Source organism: Kryptolebias marmoratus, linkage group LG20, assembly GCF_001649575.2.
Source record: "Kryptolebias marmoratus isolate JLee-2015 linkage group LG20, ASM164957v2, whole genome shotgun sequence".
NCBI lineage: Eukaryota > Metazoa > Chordata > Actinopteri > Cyprinodontiformes > Rivulidae > Kryptolebias > Kryptolebias marmoratus.
Window position 1 is genome coordinate 13,339,078 of NC_051449.1, and position 22,926 is coordinate 13,362,003.

The 22,926-nt window shown below is 44.9% G+C and overlaps 1 protein-coding gene across 1 annotated transcript; it reads left to right on the plus strand.

Annotated features, from left to right (window-relative positions):
* Positions 1-275: 275 nt before the first annotated feature.
* Positions 276-22,895, plus strand: LOC108239509 (serine-rich adhesin for platelets-like). Its single transcript, XM_017422255.3, has 44 exons — positions 276-409; positions 512-533; positions 978-1,241; positions 1,329-1,595; positions 1,727-1,996; positions 2,913-3,173; positions 3,735-3,995; positions 4,141-4,401; positions 4,496-4,753; positions 4,865-5,125; positions 5,234-5,494; positions 5,587-5,847; positions 6,001-6,258; positions 6,788-7,054; positions 7,146-7,403; positions 7,487-7,747; positions 7,823-8,083; positions 8,158-8,415; positions 8,539-8,799; positions 8,891-9,148; positions 9,946-10,212; positions 10,309-10,566; positions 11,684-11,944; positions 12,042-12,302; positions 13,350-13,616; positions 13,684-13,938; positions 14,048-14,314; positions 14,628-14,888; positions 14,983-15,246; positions 15,333-15,596; positions 15,684-15,941; positions 16,425-16,685; positions 16,778-17,035; positions 17,140-17,400; positions 18,040-18,285; positions 18,353-18,616; positions 18,705-18,965; positions 19,055-19,324; positions 20,217-20,477; positions 20,568-20,828; positions 20,984-21,274; positions 21,428-21,664; positions 21,752-21,805; positions 22,266-22,895. Exons 1-44 carry the CDS (start codon positions 365-367, stop codon positions 22,520-22,522), a joined length of 10,839 nt encoding a protein of 3,612 aa, XP_017277744.1. The 5' UTR covers positions 276-364; the 3' UTR covers positions 22,523-22,895.
* Positions 22,896-22,926: the final 31 nt, after the last annotated feature.

The window sequence follows — 22,926 nt, forward strand, 5'->3', positions numbered from 1 at the left end:
AATTACTGTAGGTTTAGAGAATTATGTTTTAACTTTAAAGATGTAGAGTCAAAGGTTATCAGTAATGAAACATTTCAGGTACATAAAGGTCATTTAGTTGGATTTCAGTACAGTAGAGGTGGAGGAGGGGGCACCTTCAGCCCCCCTCCTCCACCTACAGTAACATTCTTCCTTCAGTATTTTTTTTTTTTGTCCTGCTCATGATGACAGGGAGTTTGTGGGAATCCACCTGTCCTCATTTAGGCCATGCTGATTGGCCGTCATGGAGCTGATGTACAGCAGTCAGTCTGTGACGGTTTCAGAGGAGCTGATGAGAGCAGACAGATGCAAACCACTGGAGGACTGACACTGACTCAGAGATAAGATGTGGATGCTTTACTCGTCATTTACCCTATTGTCTGTCATTCAGGTATTTAACTGCAAATTAAATCAAATCTATTTATTTTCATTTTACCTGCCTATTTTTTAAATGTCTTTCTCATGTTTCTAATGAATGCATCTTGTGTTTTAGATATACCATGGTGTGGCTTCAGGTGAGAGCTCTGTTTTGTATTGTTTCTTTCTGAGTCACCACACTGATACAGATATAAATATTTCTATTTAATAGTTTTTTAACTCCTCTGTTCCAAACAGGGAGTAACATTATACTCTGCTTGTGAATTAAACACCTGCATGGATTGCGATTTAGGCCTCAGTGATACATTTACTATAACCATAAACAAATGTTTAGATGAAATATTATAGGAGGCGTTCAAGGCTCACATTCTTACAGAATATTAGCTGGACTTAACATAAAAAATGACTGACAATGTCTTGAAGCGCACATTAAATGCCATTACATCGCAGCGTTCTTGTTGATCGTTTTCAGTAACATTTGTTGTTCATTGCAGAAACCTTCACATTGTTTTTAGGAGAACCTGCAGCTCTTTTTTCCCCCATCTGTAACATATTAAATGTTTCTTCTCTCTCGTTTTCAGGATGTACCATCCTGACACTGAAATCTCCCTCAGCATCTACGCTGAACGTGGAATGGAGCAGCTACCCCGGAGCTTTCGTTTATCTTTTAGACTTGCGAGTCGTGAACTCAACGAGTGTCCCCCCAGTCATACTGATGCAGTCAACCACCCCGACTCAGAAGCTGGTGCAGGGGTTAAGATCGGGACAACTTTACCAAGTCACAGTGAAGGCCTTTGAGATTCTGTACAATCCTTTGTGCACAGCTATCAACTTTACCATGACAGGTGAAGAAACTTGAACGAAAACTAACCAGCTGAAGTGTTGAATGCACCTGAAAATGATTCTGAATTCCCTCTCTCGTGTCCTCACAGTGCCTGCTACGTCTCAAATCACATTTTCCAAAGCTATTTCAAGCACGTCTATAAAGTTTGAGTGGTCCAACGTGACAGGGGCGGACAGCTACATCTTGTTTGTTGAGGAGACAATGACTTCGACAGCAAAGATTTACAATCAGACCTACACAACTACAAGTGCTCAAGTGAACGGCCTGACTCCCTCCACAACATACGAGTGTTACATTTACTCCTCCAACAGTGCAGGAAGAGGCGCCAAAAGTAACATAAGGACAATTTTGACCTGTAAGCGCATGTAAAGTCATTACTTTTCTAGTTAAGTTCTTGTCACAAGGAGTCATTTATCAACTTTAAACACAGATCAAGTAAGTGCAGCTCTCAGTAAATGATTACAAACTGTATTTCTTTGCTGACAGTGGTGCAGCCACCGACTGGTGTGGCTCTGGTACCAACAGGAAAGAGCACAGCTCGAGTAAGCTGGAACCCTGTAAACAAAGTACTGCTTTACCAAGTGAGTGTGGCCGTTGACGGATTCCCCAACAAGGCCCCGGTCATCAAAACAACATCAGCCACCTCGATGGATATCAGTAACCTGGAACCCTGCTCCACCTTCACAGTGGGGGTTTCATCAGTAAATGCCTTCTTGGAGCCCGGAGAGCCCTCTAATATTGGACATACCACGTCTAGTGAGTATTTACGTAAAAGATGACCATCTCTGATTCCTTTTAGCTCGTCAGTTTGTTGTTGACTCTGTTCATCATTTGACGCCTAACAAGTCCCTGGTTTTACATATACAAACTCTACTTATAAAGATAACTTTTGTCAGCATTTTGAAAAACAGTCTATAGATTTGACTGTGTTCCTGTCCCGTTTTGGAGCTAAGCTGCATCTGACCAGCTGCAGCAATCCAGGTGTGACCTTCATCAGTGGAGTCAATTTGCCTAATCAGCTCTAAACCTTCAGACCTCAGTAGAAATGCAACAAAGCAGGGCAGGAAGACATGTTGATGGTTCAGGGTAATTAGGTGCCAGGGGGAATAACATTCAGGGCAGCAAAGTCAAAATGTTCTGTTTGTTTGAGGTCAGTCTGCTGTTCAACCACTCTGATATTAAAGGACTAATCCGGTCATTTCTGAAGAGGTGTTCTGTCACATTGTTATCAATAGTTGGTACCTTATCAGCCGTGACATCAGTCATACAGAAAAGAGAAAAGGACAAAAAGTCTTCATCCAGGCTAGGCTAATGGCTAACTAAACGAGGACTTTTTTTTTTTTTTCAGGTTTATAAAACATTTCTTTCTAAAAACGACATGAAAAAATGCTACATTAGCTAATATTAAACCTCAAAACTTTTGCATTAAACCATTTGTTTAGTTTCTTGCTGTTTTCTCAACTAAGGAACATCTGTGTTACTATGCATTTGTAAGTGTGCTGAGCAGAGACCCACAGAAATAGGCCGTGTATATGCCAGTGGTGCCGAGGCTGTAAATGTATCAGTCCTCTGGAAGCTGAGTAAACCTTTGGACTGACTAGACGCGCTGATCTGATTGTCTCGAGTTTAACAATTATTTCCCATCTTTCCATCTTTCAAACTTTTTCCTCAGCAATTAATGGAGTAACGAGCGTCTCTACGGACTACAGCTGCTCCCAAAGCACAGTAACAGTTACTTGGGATTTGGTGTTTGGGGCCAGCATGTACAAAGCCACGGCCGTCGGTAGCACCGGTGACTCCCTAAACTGTACTTCAGCCTCCACTAGCTGCCAAATTCCCTCGCTCAAATGCGGTGAGAAGTACCTGGCTCATGTGACGGCAATCTCTGATGACTGTGAGAGCACCTCCAACATCACCTCTGAGTTTGAAACAGGTGAGGGCAGCACCTGCAGACATGAAAAACAACGCGGATTGTGTTAACCTGCCGTTAACCATTTGTCTTGTCTGTGTACGCATGCAAACGCCTTCTCATTTTACATCTCACCATGGAACACACACCTATAGACTTTCCTAACACTTCCTTATAAATCTGCCCTGTGGGAAGCAGTTTAGGTTCTTTCCATGACGGTTTGTACTTGTTCTTAGGCGGAGCAGTGTAACAAACACTTTGATCAGGCAATAAATCCCCGCCATCCAACACCAGTCAATCAATGGTCCTGTGTTAAAGTTAGAAAGTGATCTTTAAAGGTCACCTATAAGTATCAGTCTGAAAAGCGACAAAGTGGAGGAGTTATACTTGTGTCTACCTGGATAACTGATCTATTAGCATGCATATAAACTCAGAACATAAGTAGGCTTGTCTTCTGAAGTCATAAATATGATCTGTTTTTTCACTATGCAGTCAAACTTTGAACATCTTCATTGCAAGTACTGACTTGTATTTCCTCTGCAGTAATGGTGCCTTAATGTCTCACTCTTCCTGTTACCCCTGCAGTCCCCTGTGCGCCAGGTATCACTGAGACCCAACATGACTGTACCTCCAACGTCATCACTTTCAGCTGGCAGCACACCAACAACACCTTCTACTACGTGGCTGAGGCTAAGGACAACAGTAGCAGAATAACACAGTGTAAGACGCTGGACAATGTGTGTCACTTCACCGACACTGAATGTGGTCAGTTCTACGAGTTCACAGTGTATGCCGTCAGCTCTGGGTGTGACAGCCAAGTCAGCGAACCCAAGCTTGTCCAAACCTGTAAGTAGGCTTTGTTCAATCTCATTTAAACTGTGCTGTACTGTTGGTAGCTGTGCTCCACTGTTGCCCCTAAACTTGTTACAACCAAAGAGCCAAAACCGAGTTTCTTCATGTAACAAGCACTGTGTCCGATTTCTTCCTAAAGCTCCTTGTTTACCGACAAATGTAAGGACAAGAGCTGACTGTACTTCTGACGAGCTCATCACGACCTGGGACTCGTCTGCAGGAGCTCTTTCATACACCGTAGAAGCTGAGGGGAACAATGGGAAAACCTACAACTGCTCCTCTGCGAGCAGTAGCTGCACAATCGCCGGTGTGCCATGTGGTGAACAACTCAGTGTCTGGATTGTTGCCTCCAGTGACCACTGCACCACTGTCAGGGTGCTGGGAGAATCTGCTCAGACCGGTATGAACATGTTATAAGAATGCTTAATCTAAGCTATCGTTCTTGAGATGTTGTCATATTTTTTTGATACAAAGCTTACTCCCTCTCACCGCAGTTCCCTGCCCTCCCACCAACGTCTCGGTGTCAGAGTCATGCAGCCAAGATTCTGCCACAGTTAACTGGGTACAGAGCTTCGGGGCATTACTTTACTTTGCTGTTGCCGAAGATGCAAGTGGAAATTCACACTACTGCTACTCACTGGGTACCAACTGTTTGATTAAAGGCTTGAGATGTGGGCAGAATTACACCTCCAAGGTTATTGGTAGCAACCTCATGTGCAACAGCACAGAAAGTCAGACCAATTTTATGACAGGTAGGTGATCATCTGTTTAAGGCAAGGTAGCAAAAGATGAGTAATTTGGCACCTTTTATATGAAGAACAAGCACTTCCTAGCATTATTTGAACCCTCTGCCTCTCGTCCAGGACCCTGCCCTCCAACAAATATTGACGCATCCAGAGACTGTGACGCCGATCGAGCTGTGATTCTCTGGCAGAGCCAACAGATGTCAGGTCTCTACACTGCAATACTAGAGGATCAGAGTGGGGACACGCTCAACTGCACCAACAACGCAAACAATCGTTGTGAAATCCCTTCTGTGCCTTGTGGAAAGAAATACAACGTCTTTGTCACCTACGATGATGGGAACTGCCGATCTACCTCAACAAATGTCAGCATGGACTCTGGTAATGCAACTTTAAGTCAAATGTGGGAAAACAGAGAAGCAAAATATGAAAAAAATTAAAGATGACTCAAGATGTTAGTGTATGATGTTGAGTATCTCCTTGTTTCAGTGCCATGCGGTCCTGAGGATGTGAGAGCCAGTGTCAGCTGTGGTACCAACGAGCTGACTGTCACATGGAACATGTCAGCTTCTGCAGAGAACTACACCACCACCGTCTCTAGTGGAGTAGGTCAGACTCTGCACTGTAACTCCACAGAGACCCAATGCACCATGGCAGGTCTGCTGTGTGAAAGCTCCTACACTGTGACAGTTTCCTCCATCACTGGGACGTGCTCCAGCCTGCCAAGTTCAGAGATCAGCGTCCAAACATGTAAGAACCCAACAAACAGGGCCACGGATCTAGCAGTAGGACTTTGTTGGATGCCTGTCTTCAATTCTGTATTACATTTGTTTTTGCTTCAGTGCCATGTCCTCCCACCAACGTCACAACAGAGCACAGGTGTGCTCCACATCCGGTCCCCGTGTTGTGGACTCCTAGTGGCAATGCCAAACATTATATTACTGTGGCTGAGAGCAGCACAGGTCACAGGGCTGAGTGCACAAGCAACAACACTTCCTGCAGCCTTTCTGGACTCCAGTGTGGAGAGATTTACACCATCAGTGTTGCAGGAGCTGATGACACCTGTACAGGTCAACAGAGCAGCACTCACTCCCTGAAAACAGGTAACACAACACTGACCAATACTGCAAAAATGTCAGTTTATGAGACTATCATTAAAAATAAGGAAAAGAAAAGTTTAATTTTAAATAATGATGGTGTCCTTCAAAATTAGCCTCTTTGACGATGACCTCAGTCATTTCTGCTTCACTCCCCAGAGCCATGCCCGCCATCTAATGTGAGGAGCCAGGTGACGTGTAGTGATGGAGCAGCTCAGGTGTTCTGGAGCCCCACTGCGAATGCAGTGAGCTACAGCGTGGAGGCCACCAGCACCGGTCCGACTCTCACCTGCAGCAGCTCCACTTCCAACTGCACTTTGACTCACCTGGGCTGCGGACAGGCATATGACATCCAGGTGTTCGCCTCTGATGGTACCTGTCCTAGCAACTCCAGCGCCCCCTTCAGGCAAGACCAAGGTACTGAGAGGAAGAGTTGTACAAGTTGTGCCTCATTTCGGTCTTTATAAGCATGCAGAAAGATGTTTTCTTTCAGGAAGGACTATAAATCTGTTCTGGTCAGACATCTGGTCAGTGGTTTGATTATTCGCGACAAGCCTACAATATGTACTAGCCTTTTTTCAGCCATTTTTTTTAATCTTTCCATAGTTCATAGCCTCATGGCCTTTTTAAACCTATTTCTCTTGCTGACTGTAGCAGATAACTATGCTGCAATATTAATGCTTTAAGAGAAATAACTGTGGATATTAGGTTTCAGCTATGCTTTTGTTATTTTTGTCCTCTTCTGTATGACTTTTACTGCTAACAACATTTTTGTCAGCATGTATAACATTCGGATGTTTATGGTTTTGTTTTTTGTTTTTCCAAGTTGGGCATAAGTTGTTGCTATTCATCAGTCACCACCAGAGGGAGCTGCACCCCTGGCAGCGCTCCCATAATATATTTTCTCAGATATTTAAGTTCCTTAACAGTGGTTTATCTCTGTTAGTACCCTGTGCTCCAGAGAACGTTACTACAAATCTGCTATGTGGCTCCAGTGACTTAATGGTCAGCTGGACCTCCTCTCCGCTGCCCCTAAACTACAGCGTCATCGCCAAGCCTCTGGATGGCAACACCAGTCTGCTCACTTGCCATACTAACAGCACCAGCTGTGTCCTCAGCAGCCTTCAGTGTGGACAAACCTATAATGTTTCTGTCAGAGCCTCTTCTGGCAGCTGCAGTGGAACATACAGCCCCTCACAGACTGTTCACTCAGGTAATAAGGATGTTAAACATAAATATCTCTCTGTCTGTCAAACATAAACTGCATTGTTACATGTGTATTCTTCCATCTTATTTTTCAACAGCCCCCTGCCCCTCTCAGAGGATAACCACAGTGACAGAATGTGGTGCAAATTCTCTCGTTGCCTCTTGGGATGCTTCTTCCAGTGCCTCGTTTTACACAGCGACAGTAACGGGCCCCAGTGGCTTCTCAGCGAACTGCTCCTCGTCAAATCTTACATGCTCTTTCTCCGGCCTGCAGTGTGCCACTACCTACAACGTCCAAGTCACATCCCAGGGCAGCCTCTGCACTAGTGCTCCCGTTCAAACTGTTGCAACAACAGGTAGCGTTTACATAGTTTTTCCTCAAACCTTTGACTTTAAATGCACGTTGCTACAGATACCCTCAATCTACCTGTTCCTCCAGGGCCATGTGATCCGGTAAATGTGACCAGCAACCTCCAGTGTGGCTCAGATACAGCCATGGTGGCTTGGGTTGAAAGTGCCAGTGCCGTGGCCTACACTGTTCTGGCTCAGGAAGGCACGTCTGATCAGTATATTTCCTGCAGGAGTACTACAACCTCCTGTCAGCTGGACCACTTGCAGTGTGGCAAAGTTTACAACCTGACTGTGTTGGCTGAGGATGCCACCTGTAACAGCACTGGGACCAGAGGAGTCCTGATAACAGGTAGAAGTCTGGAAAACTCTACAAACTGATCAGACCAACAACATCCACTGAACCGTTTTTGTGTCTCCCCCATAGCTCCATGCCCTCCGTCTGTACAAAGCAGCACTCTGATCTGTAGCAACAGTTCTGCTCTTCTGTCCTGGACAACAATGGCTCACGCCAAAGGATATTCAGCCGAAGCAACAGCTGCAGATGGGACCAAAGTTTCCTGCAGCTCGCTCACAGCTTCATGTACGCTAACAGACCTCCTGTGCAGTGAGACCTACGTGGCCACAGTCAAGGCCCAAGGAAACCAGTGTGACAGCGCACCCGGATCCAACACCAGCATTACCACAGGTGAGTGATGCAGCTATGTCTTTACCTGATCGGCCTTCCAAACTAATCATTTCTACTGTCTGTCTTGTTTTCAGCTCCCTGTTCTCCAGCTCTCCTATCGAAAGCGTACACCTGCGGAACCAACACAGCAGTGGTTAGTTGGTCTAAACCTGCAGGAAGCATCAGCTTTCTTAGTCAGGTGGTAGGAGAAGGCTATCAAGACAGCTGCCATACAGCAAACACTACCTGTGTGTTCAAAAATCTTCCATGTGGTTTGGATTTCAATGTAAGCGTTCAAGCTCAGGGAGCCGAGTGCAACAGCAGCGTCAGAGTCAGCGATTCCCTCCAAACAGGTAAAGAAAGGGACAGATTTTGTTTGCACATGAATCCCTCTTTTGTATGTTTGTGTTCCACCTGAGAATGAATTATTAAAGTTCACCAAATAACATGAAATGCCTTTGTTTTCCTGTACCCAGTCCCGTGTGCGCCACAGAATGTGAGCGCCACCCTCATGTGCGCCGATCACTCAGCCCTGATGACGTGGGTGGGAAGTATTGGTGCCGTGGGGTACAACGTGACAGTGACGGGTCAAAATGGACACAACTACCACTGTGAAACCAACTCCACCAGCTGTCAAATCCCTGACCTCCACTGTGGTGAAGCCTACATCGCCACAGTCACGCCGTACTCCCAGACGTGCACAGGAACCCAGAGCACAGCCTACAACTTTAAAGCAGGTGCATAAATATATAGAGTTAAATTATTCGCATCTTGTTTACGTTTCATGTCAGACAGGTGACATTAAACTCATCTCCCCTTTTCATTCAGGACTTTGTGCTCCCAGTAACGTCACCGCATCTCCGGTTTGTGAGGACAGCGCCGTCTCTTGGTCAAACGTACCCGGGGCTGAAATGTTCATCGCAACGGCAACTGCAGACGATGGACACACTCACACCTGCAGCTCCAACTATTCAAACTCCTGCAACTTCACTGGGCTCCACTGTGGAGAAACCTACTCTGTTGAGGTGGTAACAGTGGACCAAGGCTGCCGGAGCGAGCCAAGCTCCCCCGTGCAGCTGAAGGCTGGTGAGAGAAACCCCCACACACACAGAAAAATATATATATAAATTGAAAGTATAGTCAAAATTAGTTTGAATTCACTTTACACAAGTTAAAGCCATAATAACTGTCAAAATCCGTAATTTTTTATGTTTTTGATTTGATTCTTTTTGGTATGTGTATCATCTAGGATAAAGATAAAGATGACCACTAAATATGCATCATTCACTACCAAAAGTAATAAATGAGCAAAATCAGCATTCATGTTTTATTGCCAACAATTATAAGTTGTAAACAAAGGCAAAGGTTATTTGCTGTTTTCTGATGCAATTTTTACAAAAATCTTGATGAGTTTGAGTTACTTTAACTCCCAAATTATCAATTAATTATGTAGAATTTGTGCTAGAAGCATTAAAATTCAAATCTAAATTTTTGGAAACTCAAGTATTTTGACAGCTATTATGACTTTAAACAATTCAGGTAAATAAAAGTGAATCTTGTATGAATATATATTTTGTGGTAATTAGGTCGGCCTTGTGACATAAGTTAACAGATCACACAACAAAACAAGACTGACACAATTAAATTTAGCAAAATATATATGTTTATTCAGCAAGCATCTTTAAATCAGCTCTACCAACCCAAAACTAACCCTCATTTCTAATGTTGACCCTGCACACTAATGCCAAAGAAAGCAACAAAAATGAAGTATTTTACAAACCTACCCTCAATAGTTTTATGTCTTAGAAAAATATTTCATTTCAACCAAACATTTTTTGCTGAGTCTGACACTTTGAAGGTTTGTTCTTCCTGTTTTGTTACAGCTCTGTGTCCGCCTGCTAACCTGACTGGCCATGTCGTCTGTGAAACCAACACCGTGACCCTCGCGTGGAGCCCGGTGACGGGAGCTACATATGTCCTGCAGTGGGAGATAATAGGAAGCACACCGCCTTCTTTAACAGAGCACCAAACCTCCAACACCTCGCACTCTTTGTCTGACCTGCTGTGTGGGGAAAGGTATGCTTTCTACGTCGCAGCTCAGGAGGCGAACTGCAGAAGTCGTTTAAGTCTGCCCGTAGAAATAAGCACAGGTAGGATGTTTTTTTTCTGTACAATGAGGTGTACCTGCTGCAGAGAGGGAAAAAAACTGATTAGAAACTAAAATGAGGGCACATTTCTGTTTTTAGCTCCTTGCCTGCCCACAAACCTAACCGTTCAGGTGGACTGTGGCACAAACAATGGGAATTTCTCGTGGACAAACAGCAGCGGAGCAGGTTTCTACACGGTCCAGGCCACGGGACAGGACGGACACGTGGCGTCCTGCTCCTCCAGTGACACTTCCTGTGCCGTGAAGCTTCACTGCGGCCTCGCGTACTCTGCAACACTGGTGGCCTCCACAGAGAGCTGCAACAGCACCAAACACACGAACATTTACTTTAACTCCGGTAAGACACGAGAGCAGGAGTTCAGGCTGATGCACACCTGTAGCATACTACAGATTACAAAACAACACAGTTACGCCTGTTTCTTTATTAATATAAGTCACAATAAATACAGTCAGATTACAGAATGATGAGGTCAACTGTGCATGAAAATGTGACATTTATTATCGCCTGCTGCCAAAAAGCAAAAGTAGATGATAATATTTCCACTGAATTAATTTTAATGATACTTGAAGTAAAAAGTGATTTACTTTTAGAGTCAAACCAAATCAATGTGGCTGCCACATCTAACTGAACTTAAAAAACTCAAATATGGCTTCAAATCAGTCAGTTTTACAGATATTCACCTAAGGTTTGATGTGGAAATAGCTGAGACTGATGCCCAACACATGTTTTGTGTGCTAACGGATTGCACAGAATCTTCATTTTAAATTTCTCTATTAACTATTTGGAGTTAACTCTGTTTGGTCTGTTAGCAAAATATCTCATGAACCACTGGATGGATTTTGATGAAACTCTTATTGGATGTACATCTACAACTGATTAACTTTTGGAGTCAATTCAATTCAAGATGGTCGCCTCAGCCAACCCAAAAATGGCTGTAACTCAGTTAATTTTACAGATATTAAGCTAAAATTTGATGCGGTAGAAGCTGAGATTAATTCATAGCACATACTCTGAGCATGATATTTGGCAATATATGATGTTACTCATATCAGTTATAGTGTTTTACCAATATGGCTACATCTCTGTCATTTCTCATCATAGGATCCAGTCTAAAACTCTTTAATTAAAAATGTAATAATGCAGAAATATTTAAACATCAGACAAAAGTTAAATCTCAGCAATTTAGAAGTATTTACCAGACATGTATTCTTTATGCACATAAAATCCTTTGTAGACCCATGGTGAAACATTTAAAAAAGTGTCTATGAAATTTTAAATTACATTTATTTTACAGTTTTAATGAAACAAAAAATAACCAGAATGGTCCAATGTTTTTTATACATCACTTGAAATATATTAAGGGTTTCACCATGTTCATGACAGATCCGAAATTGCCTGACAGTTTTGGTAATAATTAAAACCTGACTGGTTTTATTTTCACCCTGTGCTGTAGCTCCGTGCCTGCCGGGCAGTGTGGTGGCAGAGTTAGACTGCAGCACCAACACGATGGCCGTGAAGTGGAACCGCACCTCCGGCTCAGACCAGTACACCGCCTGGGCCATCAGCAAAGAAGGAGCCCGTCTCTCCTGTAACACCACGTCAAACAACTGCTCCATCCATGATCTCCAGTGCGGCCTGGTCTACGAGGTGGCTGTCACCTCCTTGTCCATGAACTGTGAAGCCCTCGCTGGCTCTGACTACAAGGTTCAGTCCGGTGAGTGAGGCCTTTCCAAACTTCAGATAAGAAATCGTACAGACTGAAGAAACAGCAATGCAGTTCTAAGGTGAGGCCTTTTCCCACCTTCTTGCAGCTCCTTGTAGGCCCGAGAACACAGTTGCTGAGCTGAACTGCAGCACCAACGTCATGACAGTGAAGTGGGACAACAGCAACACGACTCAGAACTTCACCGTTAGAGCCACCTCCACCTCGGGCGTGAACTCCACCTGCGACTCCTCGGAGAGCAGCTGCTCCTTCCTGGACCTGAGCTGTGGGCAGCTCTACACGTTCACCGTGACGGGATACACCAATGTGTGCATCAGCGACACGAGCACTCCCACGGAGAAGCTCACAGGTACGGCAGTGATGTTTACTTCAATAACTAAACTTACAAAAAAACTGGAAATTTTCTGAAGAAACTTTAAAGGAAACCAACGCAACAACCAAAAATTCAACATCAGTTTTCTAATAATCTCATAAACTGAGAAAAAATGCAGATATTTTGAAGTATAAACTGTCTGAGAAGTGGAAAGAGAAGCAAAATCACCACGGTAACCTGTCTGTCACTCCCTGACTGCCAATTAAATGACTGAAAGGCAGACAGGAACAGACTGAAAAGTAAGCCTCAAACAAACAGTCGCTCTGAAATAAACTATGAGTCAGACCTTAAAAACTCTAAAACTGTGAGCATCAGAAGGCACGTGAATTTTTATGCATCTATGGTGTTTTTATGTAAGAGATATGGCAAATTAAAAACACCCTTTGCTTCCTGTTTTAAAGAGAATCTCTTAAACTAAAAAATAAGTGAGGTTTATGGAAGCTTGAGTGTCCAATGTCTGTATTGTTTGGGGAATTTTAAAGAAAATGGTAAGTTCTGTAGCAGTGAGAGACACTCTGGGTGAAAGAAGACAAAAATCCATGTTTTAATGCATTATTTGTATGTTTACCAAAATGAGTTGTGACATTTTAAAACTTAGTGTGTCACAACACCAGTCAGCCGAAGAATGAAAAAAATTCCAAAAATGAGCACTGCTGTTGTGTAGAAAAATGTAAAATATATCAAAGTGCTGGTTCAGACATGTAAGCTTCAACTTTCTGTCTCATTTAAACTTTAAATGATGTTTCTAAATCCCAACTCCCACTGATTGCTGTGGGTTTTTTTCTTTGTTTTGTTTTTTTAATTTGTGCTTTGTTTTTGTCTCCATCCTGCGAAGCACTGCTACCAAAAGTCATAACTCTTTTCCCTGTTGAGACTCATTTTGATGTATAATTTGTTTTATTTTAAAGCTTTACAACAAAATACAGGACACATTACCCTCCATGTGTGGTATTATAATCTTTTTATAGACAAGAAAGCAGCTGGCAGATGAGAATGTTCTCTAAAAATCTTCCTTTACTCCAGCCCCGTGTCCTCCAGCCAGCGTGTCAGCTGATCTGAACTGTACGACCCGCAGCGCTCGAATCAGCTGGAGTAACTCTGCTGCAGCTGTAGCCACAGCCTACAGCGTCCAGGCCACCTCCTCCACCGGATACAACGCCTCCTGCAGCGCCGTGGCCACGTCCTGTTACCTTGACGACCTGGTTTGTGGTCAGGAGTACTCTGTAGTTGCCGAGGCCATTCACAGCGGTTGCTCTGGTCCTGGCAGTGCTCCTGCCACGCTCACGACAGGTGAGATTTACTCAGACGTTTTGGACTCCTGATCTGAACGAAGCCGACTGACTCTATTTCTCTTCAGAGCCCTGTGTTCCCTCGGACGTCTCCGTTCACTACAACGTGAGCGCCGCCTGGGTGTCGTGGAGCGCGGCGGGCGGCGCCAGCTCGTACTCCGTTCAGGCTGTGGGGGCCCAGGTCCCAGCGGTCACCTGTGACACCAACAACACCAGCTGCTCCCTCAGCGGCCTTCAGTGCAGTCAGATCTACAACGTCACTGTGACGGCACGAAACCAAGCCTGTGACAGGGTGACTTCTGACATCTCCCGCCTCATGACAGGTTTGCTCCAGAAAAAGAAGGATGAACAGCTTTGTCTCTTTATATATATATATATATATATATATATATATATATATACTTACATGTTTGTGTTCGCTCCTTCATTCAGCACCCTGCCCACCAACAAATGTTCAAGCCACTTTTGCCTGTGGAGACCTCACCGCGGCCGCGTCCTGGCAGCAGAGTGGCCTCGCCGTGGGCTATGCAGCCTACTTTGATGACCAAAACGGCCACTCCACTTCCTGCGTTGGCACAGCCTCGGATACAAGCTGTCAGGTCTCTGGGCTGATGTGTGGCACAGAGTACGATGTTTGGGTCAAAGCTCTCGGACAGCCGTACAACAGCTCAGACGGCTCTGTGGTCACCATGACATCAGGTAAAAAAACATCCTCCAAACTACTGTGAAACTTACAGCTGTTTATACAAATCTACTTGATCTGATCCGATGGTTTTCATTTTTGTTACAACATAAGGTGAGACAAAATCATACTCAAACATTTTAAAATTTGCTATGTAGGATGTTTAAGGGTCACCTTGGCAGGCCTGCTTCTGATATAGAATAAGCTCTAGACATAATTTATGCACAAATGTTAACATCCGTATATACGTTATCCATAATTAATGTAAATTTGACATTATATTCGTAAACATTTACAGGTATTTGTATTTTTTTTTCTCTGCTCCTCCAGGACCGTGCAAACCGAGCAGCGTCAGCGCCATAACGGACTGCGAGGCCCGCTCTGTGACTGCGTCCTGGCAGCCCGGCGCTGGGGCGGCGTCCTACGTCACTGTGTTCACATCTTCATCAGGCCACGCCACCAGCTGCTCCACCAACCTGACCAGCTGCCAGCAACGCTCCCTACAGTGCGGCGAGGACTACAACGTCACTGTTGAGGCTGTTGGCGAGACGTGTAACAGCTCCGCTCAGATGGCAGGATACCTGACCACAGGTACAGCACTGCGCCTGCCTGTACAAGTATGTGATTGTAGCAGATTTTCTTTATGACATTCCTGTTTCCATTTATCCATGATTTTCCCCGTCAGCCCCCTGCCTGCCCGCACAGGTTAATGTTGAAGTCAGCTGTGAGTCTGACAGTGACGCTGCAGTGTCCTGGAGTTCCACCTATGGCACAGCAAACGTTTCACTGAAGGCTTTCATCCGAGGGAGTCTTCAAACTCTGTGCACAACTCAGCGGAGCAGCTGTAATGTGACAGGTTTAAGCTGCGGCGAGACCTACAATCTCAGCCTTGCAGCCAGCAACGAGCAATGCAGCCTCACAGCGCCGACGCACGTCAACCTCACCACACGTACGTCTAAACAGATCTGTGTTTGTGGCAGCATTCAGTGTGTTTGTCCACAACATAATCCTTTCCCTCTCCAACAACTGCGTCAGGCCCCTGCCTTCCTCAGAGTGTGGCTGTCAGCCTGCAGTGTGGCTCCAGCACGGCTGACCTGTCCTGGAAGGAAAAATCTGACGTTGACCTGTACACAGCAAGTGTAATCAAAGCTGCCGGCGGAGATGTGAGGAAATGCAACTCTACAGGCTCCAGCTGTCAGTTCTCTGGTCTGGACTGTGGACAAATGTATAACTTTACAGTCAGAGCGTACAGTCAAGGCTGCTGGAGCGAGATCAGTAGTACTGTATTCATCCAGACAGGTAACACGGGGGCTGAGGACGTCTGAAACCTCTACAGGAAGACTGTTTAACACATTAAATGTGTTTTTTCTTTCTCTCTCCTGACAGAGCCTTGCCAACCTGTGAATGTTTCCGCTCAGGCGGCCTGTGACAGTGACACGGTACAGATGTCCTGGCACCAAGCTGCTGGTGTTGTGAATTATGTAGTTACAGCCTCGGGAAGCCTCGGCCACATGGAGAGCTTCAACACCACCCAAACTGCTCTTTCAGCCACTTTACCTTGTGGCCAACACTATAATGTGACTGTTCAAGGCCATGGCAGCAAGTGTGACAGCATCCCCAGTGCTCCTTTCTTCTTCAGCACTGGTATTTATCTGTTTATCAGACAATAAATGCTTTTCCGGCATTCATTCTATTGTTTTCCTATTTTTTATTAACTTGTACATTTTTGAAATCTGATCACTTCTGCACATTTTGTGCTACTTTAGCCATTTAAATCAAAACCTTCAGCTCATTCAGGCGATGGGTGCTGTGATGTTTTTTTCTGTTATTTTTACTTTTCAAAATAATTAACTATGTTCACATCAGTTTTGTCAAATAGAAATTCATTGATATCTCTTCAATTCCTTGAAAAATATTGAAATCAGCTTTAACAGACTTGCTCGTGTTTTAGCTAGTCTTTTGCTTCTTTAAGGTTTAAGAACTCAGTTTCAGCTTCTTCGGCAAGTTCAGCAGTCATTCATCACTCATCATTCACTCTTAATTTTAACAGAAAATTCATTTTTTTCTCATTTTGACTTGATGTTTTCTTTGTTTTAAATGTGTTTTGTGTCCATCCTCTCCCCACAGGCCCGTGTACTCCCTCAGATGTGTCTACCTCCACGCAGTGTCAGCTGAACACAGGCTCTGTCAGCTGGAGCCCCAGTGATGGTGCTGAATCATACGTTGCCACAGCAACTGGCCTCGACGGCCACGCTCACCAGTGTCTCACCAACACCACTACCTGCACGTGGGACGACCTGCACTGTGGGGACGAGTACACTGTCGTGGTGCGCGCCAAGATAGACAGCTGCAGCAGCCAGGCGAGCAACAGCTCCGTCGTCTATATGAGTAGGTTACAGAAAGTTTGAACATTTTAAATGATTATGGAGGAATGCGGCAAGACAGTAGAACACAGCTGGGACATTTTTACTTGCTTACAGGTCCCTGCACGCCCCAGGATTTGGCTGCAACTGTAAGCTGCGATCTAAAAGCCGTGTCTCTGACCTGGAATGGCAGCAATGGAACAAAGCAGTACATAGTATCAGCTGAGTCAGGAGTCAGTTCAGTTAGTTTCAACACTAACGTCACCACAGTCCACATCTCTGAGTTCGTTTGTGGCCAAAACTACAACCTGACAGTCACACCTCAAAACCAGCACTGTACCGGCAGTCCAAGTGCACCAAGCTCTGTGCAGACCTGTACGTATTGTTTAAACACTACTTGTAAAGGTTAAATATAATACCAAAAATGAGCTTAAATCGTTTTCAAAATGTTTTTTTTTTGTGGTTTGGTTCATTTACAGGGCCGTGCACGCCATCAGGAATCTCTACCATGCAGAATTGTACCTCTGGCATCGTCATGGTAACCTGGCAGGCCAGCAATGGCTCAGACAGCTACACAGCCACCATGCAGACAGACTCGGGCATCTCAGAGATGTGTACGTCAGGAAGCGATTCCTGCAGCGTTCCTGCCCTGGTGTGTGGCCACAACTTCTCCGTGTCGGTCACAGCATCCAACCAGCAGTGTAACGTCACCTCCACTGAAACCACCAGTCTGCAGTCAGGTCAGCTACAAACAGCTGTATGGTGCTGTTAGCAACATTCACTGTGGTAAATCTAAAAAAAAAAAACAGAAGTCAATAACTTAGAAATCTCATAAACTTGTATTTTTTCCTACAGTGGAATAGTAAACATATCCAATGTTTATACTAAGAAACTGTACAATTTTTAGGAAAAAACGTAATTTTGAGTTTGATGGCGTGAACACGTTTCAGAAAAGGTGGGAAAAGGCATGTTTCCCACTGTGAAGCTTCTCCTCTTCCTTTAACATCAGTCTGTAAACATCCAGGAACCGAGGAGAGCAGCTGCTGAAGGTTTTGGAGGGGCATGTTGTCATATATAGTGTACAAGATGGTGTTCACATATGACTTCTTCTTTGCATGATAGAGCTTTAACCTGCATTTGTGGATGACAGTGAACTGTGTTTACAGGCAATGATTTGTGGAAGTGTTCCTGAGCCCGTGCAGTAATGTTCCTAACAGAATCAGACCTGTTTTACATTTTACAAAATGTCCCAATGTTTTTGGAACTGGGGTTGTACGATAAACCTGATAGGAAACAAACTCTTGTCAGATGTGGTGATGTTTTTGCCCACAATATTATTTATTGACTGAAACTGAAACCGTTTTCATTTGTACGCACAGTCCCATGTGTTCCCACCAATGTCTCGGCACTCTTGAACTGCACCAACAACTCTGCTGCTGTGACCTGGTCTCCCAGTCGCGGTGCCACACAGTACTTACTTGTAACCAACAGCAGTCACGTCAGCGACAGCTGTCAGGCCTCCGATCTCAGCTGCCTCGCGTGCGGCAGCAGCTACACCGTTCAGGTTGTGGGCAGAGATGACACCTGCCTCAGCGCGCCCAGCCAGGCTGTGGTGTTTGACTCAGGTAAAGAGATTTTTCACCAGTTAACATGTTGAGATGAAATGATCTCCAACTGGTTTTATGTTCTCAGCACCCTGCCAGCCTCAGAACCTGAGCGCCCAGCTCAGCTGTTCGTCCAACAACCTGGCAATTTCCTGGGATGCTGTTAGGGAAGCTGACCACTTTTTGGTTTCAATAACTGCTGAGAACGGAGGAACCAGTGAGATCTGCAACACCACAAGCTCTGTATGTTCCACAAGCAACGTGACATGTGGGAATACGTTCACTGTTCAGGTCACCTCTGTGAGAGCTGGCTGTCAGAGTGAGCACATTCAGTCCCAGAGCATCCAGTCAGGTATGAGAACTTGGAAAGAAACACACACCCATCTTTACATAAACCCCTCCATGCAGCCACAGAGTTACCCCTGCTGTGTTCTGTTTAGCTCCATGCCAGCCCCAGGGAATCAGAGGAGACCTCAACTGTGTGACCAACTCCGCCTGGATCTCATGGGACGCTGCTCCTGGGGCTGAGAGCTACACCGTGTCGGCTGAAGGAGAGAACCACAGAGCCAACTGCACCACCTCCACCAACACCACATGTGAGGTGGAAGACCTGGCCTGTGGTGTTCTCTATAACTTCACTGTCACTGCTAAAAACAGCCTGTGCGAGAGTCCCCCGAGTGCCTCCATCAGCATGCAGACAGGTACTTCAGTCCCGTTCAGAGTCAGATTCGGGGTCAATAAGGGGATTTGTTCCTGCTGTTCAGTAAAATAAATCTATCTTCTCCTTCAGCTCCTTGCTCGCTCTCTAGCATCAACGTCTTCGCTCAGTGCCACAATTCCTCCATCCTCGTTGTGTGGGACAACACGGAGGGCATGGGGGGAAACACTGTGTACACCGCCACAGCAGTAGCCAGTGACCAGACCTCCCTGACCTGCAATCACACCGGCAGCAGCTGCTACCTGCACGGAGCCCAGTGTGGCCTCCGTTACACCATCAGTGTCGCTGCCTCCTCAGACCACTGCAGCGACTTGAGGAGCCCTCCCTACAGGATTAGCATGGGTAATACTTAATGTCTCTTCTAAAAAACAGCTTGTGACCCCAAATGAAGTATCATGGTTTTAAAAATGGTTACATTATTAGACAAGACTGCAAGCAAGATGGGATTGTTTTAAGACATAATTTAGCTGCAGAACCAATTCAGAATTTCAGAATTTTAAACTATAAATTATACAAAAAAATAAAGTAAAATCTGGTAGAAAGGACTCAAAAAGCAGACCACAGGCAGGAAGGAACAAAGCATTTGAAATATAATGCCTGCAAGAAACCAAGAGGATTAGACATATATTATAATGGAAAAAAAATGATTACAGTGACTAAAAAGGTTCACTCAAAGGCAGTGCAGGACACCATTTTTCCATAATTTACAAGGTACCTATCAACGTCTGTGTTCTATCAGTTTTCTTGTGCACAGCTGCCAAATCAAACTTTCTTGTGATGGTTAAAATAATAACTTTTCTGGTTTTGTTCAGAGCTAACACTTCTATAAGTTGCTGCAAAGTCTATTAAAACGGACCCATTAAGGAAAAAATATAAATTGTTGTTGTTTTTAAACAAAACTTGCTGAGTCTTAAGTCTTCATCAAACTGAATAACAAATGCAAAATCAGCAGGATTTACAAATGTAGGTATTATTTTGTAGAATAGATTGTATGAACTACTTCATTTTGCCTTTGTGATGGGCAGACTTTTGATTAAACTTTTAATAATAAATAGGTAAACTGCATTTTCTGCAAAAATGCAGCATGAATGCTGAGAGCTGAGGGACTTTGCTGAAGAAGGTGAATCTTAATTGTTAAAGCTAAAAGAAGCAGAACCAGCTGCATGTATAAATAAAGTTAAATATCAGCAGTCAGTCACACAATAACTGATAATCGTCTTTTGTTTTTTCATAGAACCCTGTCCGCCTGGAGACGTGATGGTGAATGCCTCCTGTGAGGAGCGCAGCGCTCTGGTCTCCTGGACTCCTTCCCTTGTTGCTGAGACCTACCACGTCGTTGCCACGGCTGCAGACGGACACGTGCACACCTGTAACACCACCTCCAGCAACTGCAGCCTGTCAGAGCTCCACTGTGACCAGCGCTACGTCGTGTTTGTGACCGCGAGTCATGAGAACTGCTCCAGCAAAGCCAGCCCAGACGCGACGCTGAGCACAGGTGCTGGTTCTCACACGCGTAGGACACCGGTGGTCGGGTTCACTTGTTCTGACTGAGAGTTTACACCCTCCTGGTTTGCTTTCTGTCCAGGTTCCTGCCAGCCAAGCGGCGTGTCAGTCAGCCACCACTGTGAAAACCAAACTGCAGTGATCACATGGACGCCCAGTGATAATGCTGAGGAGTATTACAGCTGTGCTCAGGCTGAAAATGGAGACATGCTCTACTGCCACAACACCAACCCCACCTGCACTATTGAGGGGCTCGACTGTGGAATAGTTTACAATTTCTCTGTGCAGGCCTCAGACGGGACATGCAACAGCTCCCGCAGTGACCCTGTGCAGACGGGTGGAGGTGTGAGAACTTATCTTGCTCATCAAAGTCAAAACAAACATGATTTTGCTTCTGTCTGTCTGTTACTGAAATATGTCATGCACCACTGGACACATTTAATGAAACTTGACCAAAGTAATCCTCCCATGTATGTAAATCTTCTCCGCCCCCTGCAGTTCCCTGTCCTCCGGCGGCTGCTGAGATGCAGCTGACACCGATGGAGATGGAGACCCAGATGCTGCGCTTCAGCTGGACACCGGTCGTCTGCGGGGACACGGAGTACCGGCTGGCGTTGACGGGAAACCTGCTGGGAGACAACGAGACTCAGTTCGAGCTGGCATCCTACTGGACAAACATATCGTACTTTGAAATCCCTCTTCCCTGCAGCTCAGATTACGTCGCCACGTTGCAAAGCCGGAACGCTGCCGGCGCGGGCGACAAATCCGTGCCCCTCAGTGGAACAACAGGTTGGGCACGTTTCACACTTCAGGCCAAGTGCTTTTAATGTGTTGTCATCATTGTACTAACGGTCTAAAGATGGAGATTATAAAGGCGGTGGGGGAGCAGGAGGTTGATGAGGTATTTGTGCATCTTTTTAAGCTGTTTTCTCCCTTTTCCAGCCCCATGCCCCCCATCAGGAGTGACATACAGTGGTAACAGCTCCTCGGCCACTGTTTCATGGAACGCTTCAGTATTTGCCAGCACATACACCATATATGACAACAGCGTGACGCCAAAGGCCCCGCTGTGCAACACCACCAAGCTGTCCTGCTCTCTGGTCAACATCGCGTCCCACAGCCTGCTGATCACAGCCAGCAACGCCGCAGGAGAAAGTCAGCCAGCGAACATCTCACAAGGTGAGAACTGATACCTAAACGTGTGGGGAAAAATTAAAATTAAAATGTCAAGTTCTTTCAAAGTAATTCACCTCTTTTTGTTTGTAGTTGCATCACATGCACGTAGGAGGAGGGACCTCAGCGGGGAGACACCAGAGGAAGGTGAGCTTAATCCCTGTTCATACTAAACGAACATCTTAACTCAGGCTGATTATAAATCTTAAAATCTTTTTACTTTTTACCGGCTTAGACTTGTTATGATGTGTTACTATACATGTTTTTTCATCCCCTATTAGTCCTCAGGCAGCCTGAAGTTAAAGTGATAATGTTTGTCTGTGTTCGTATGAGGACCGATTTTAAGAAAGCTTTCAAAAAGTAATTAACATTTGGAGTCAGTCTCATCTAAGATATTGAGCTAAAACCTGGTGTGGTAGTAGCTGAGAGTCATCCTCAACACATACTCGGAGCTCTAACTGATCTCATGAGATTTGACCAAACTACCTACAGCATCAGAAGATGATCTTAGTTTTGAACTCTTGAAAAGTGGTGGGTTATAAATCCTTATCTGCTGAGGGGGATAATTCAGGACTTTTTCTAACATCTGTCTTGTCCTCCCCATCAGCTCCCCTGCTGACCGTCAAGCAACCCATAGCAACAGTTATTGTCCTTCAGTGGTCCGCGGTGGAGGGCGCTTCCTTTTACAACGTGCTGGTCACCAACCAAGACAGCCCTGACGAGAACCAGGACCTGAACGTGTACGGGGAGAGCGTCATCCTCACCGATCTGAGCTCCAGCTCCACTTACTGTTTCTCTGTGTTTGTTACTTATGCAGCCGGGGACGGACCGGAGTCGGAGCCCGTGTGCACGCGGACAAACTAGGAGCCAAAGCTCCAGGTTCACCATCTTATTAAAATGAGACGTTCACACAAGCGGCAGCAGCTTTTACACAACATATCCAGCATGAATAGTTGTAATAGCCCTTAACATTTGTTTGGGTAGGAGTTACGTCTCATAACTCGTCATAAAACTCTTTGGTTTTCCTTGCATGTTAAAGAAATACATAGTCTTCTGTTGGTTGAAGTTCCTTCATTTTTATATTAACTGTCCTTTGGTGTATTTTTCTACAACTTAGAGGTAAAATATCAGGACGTGTATAACCATGATCAGAGTATGTACTTTTATATCATTTCAAAATGTATATGAGAAATATTTTCATGCTATATTCTAATAAAAGTGCTGAATTAAAAAGTCACCTTTTTAATTTTTTTTTTCCAACTTTGCTT

Excerpts from the sequence above, each read along its gene's own strand:
- LOC108239509 (XM_017422255.3), top strand. The coding sequence starts at position 365 with ATGTGGATGCTTTACTCGTCATTTACCCTATTGTCTGTCATTCAG. Across the intron at positions 7,404-7,486 it reads TCAAACTGTTGCAACAACAG|GGCCATGTGATCCGGTAAAT; the intron begins GTAGCGTTTACA and ends CTGTTCCTCCAG. Across the intron at positions 11,945-12,041 it reads TGACTACAAGGTTCAGTCCG|CTCCTTGTAGGCCCGAGAAC; the intron begins GTGAGTGAGGCC and ends ACCTTCTTGCAG.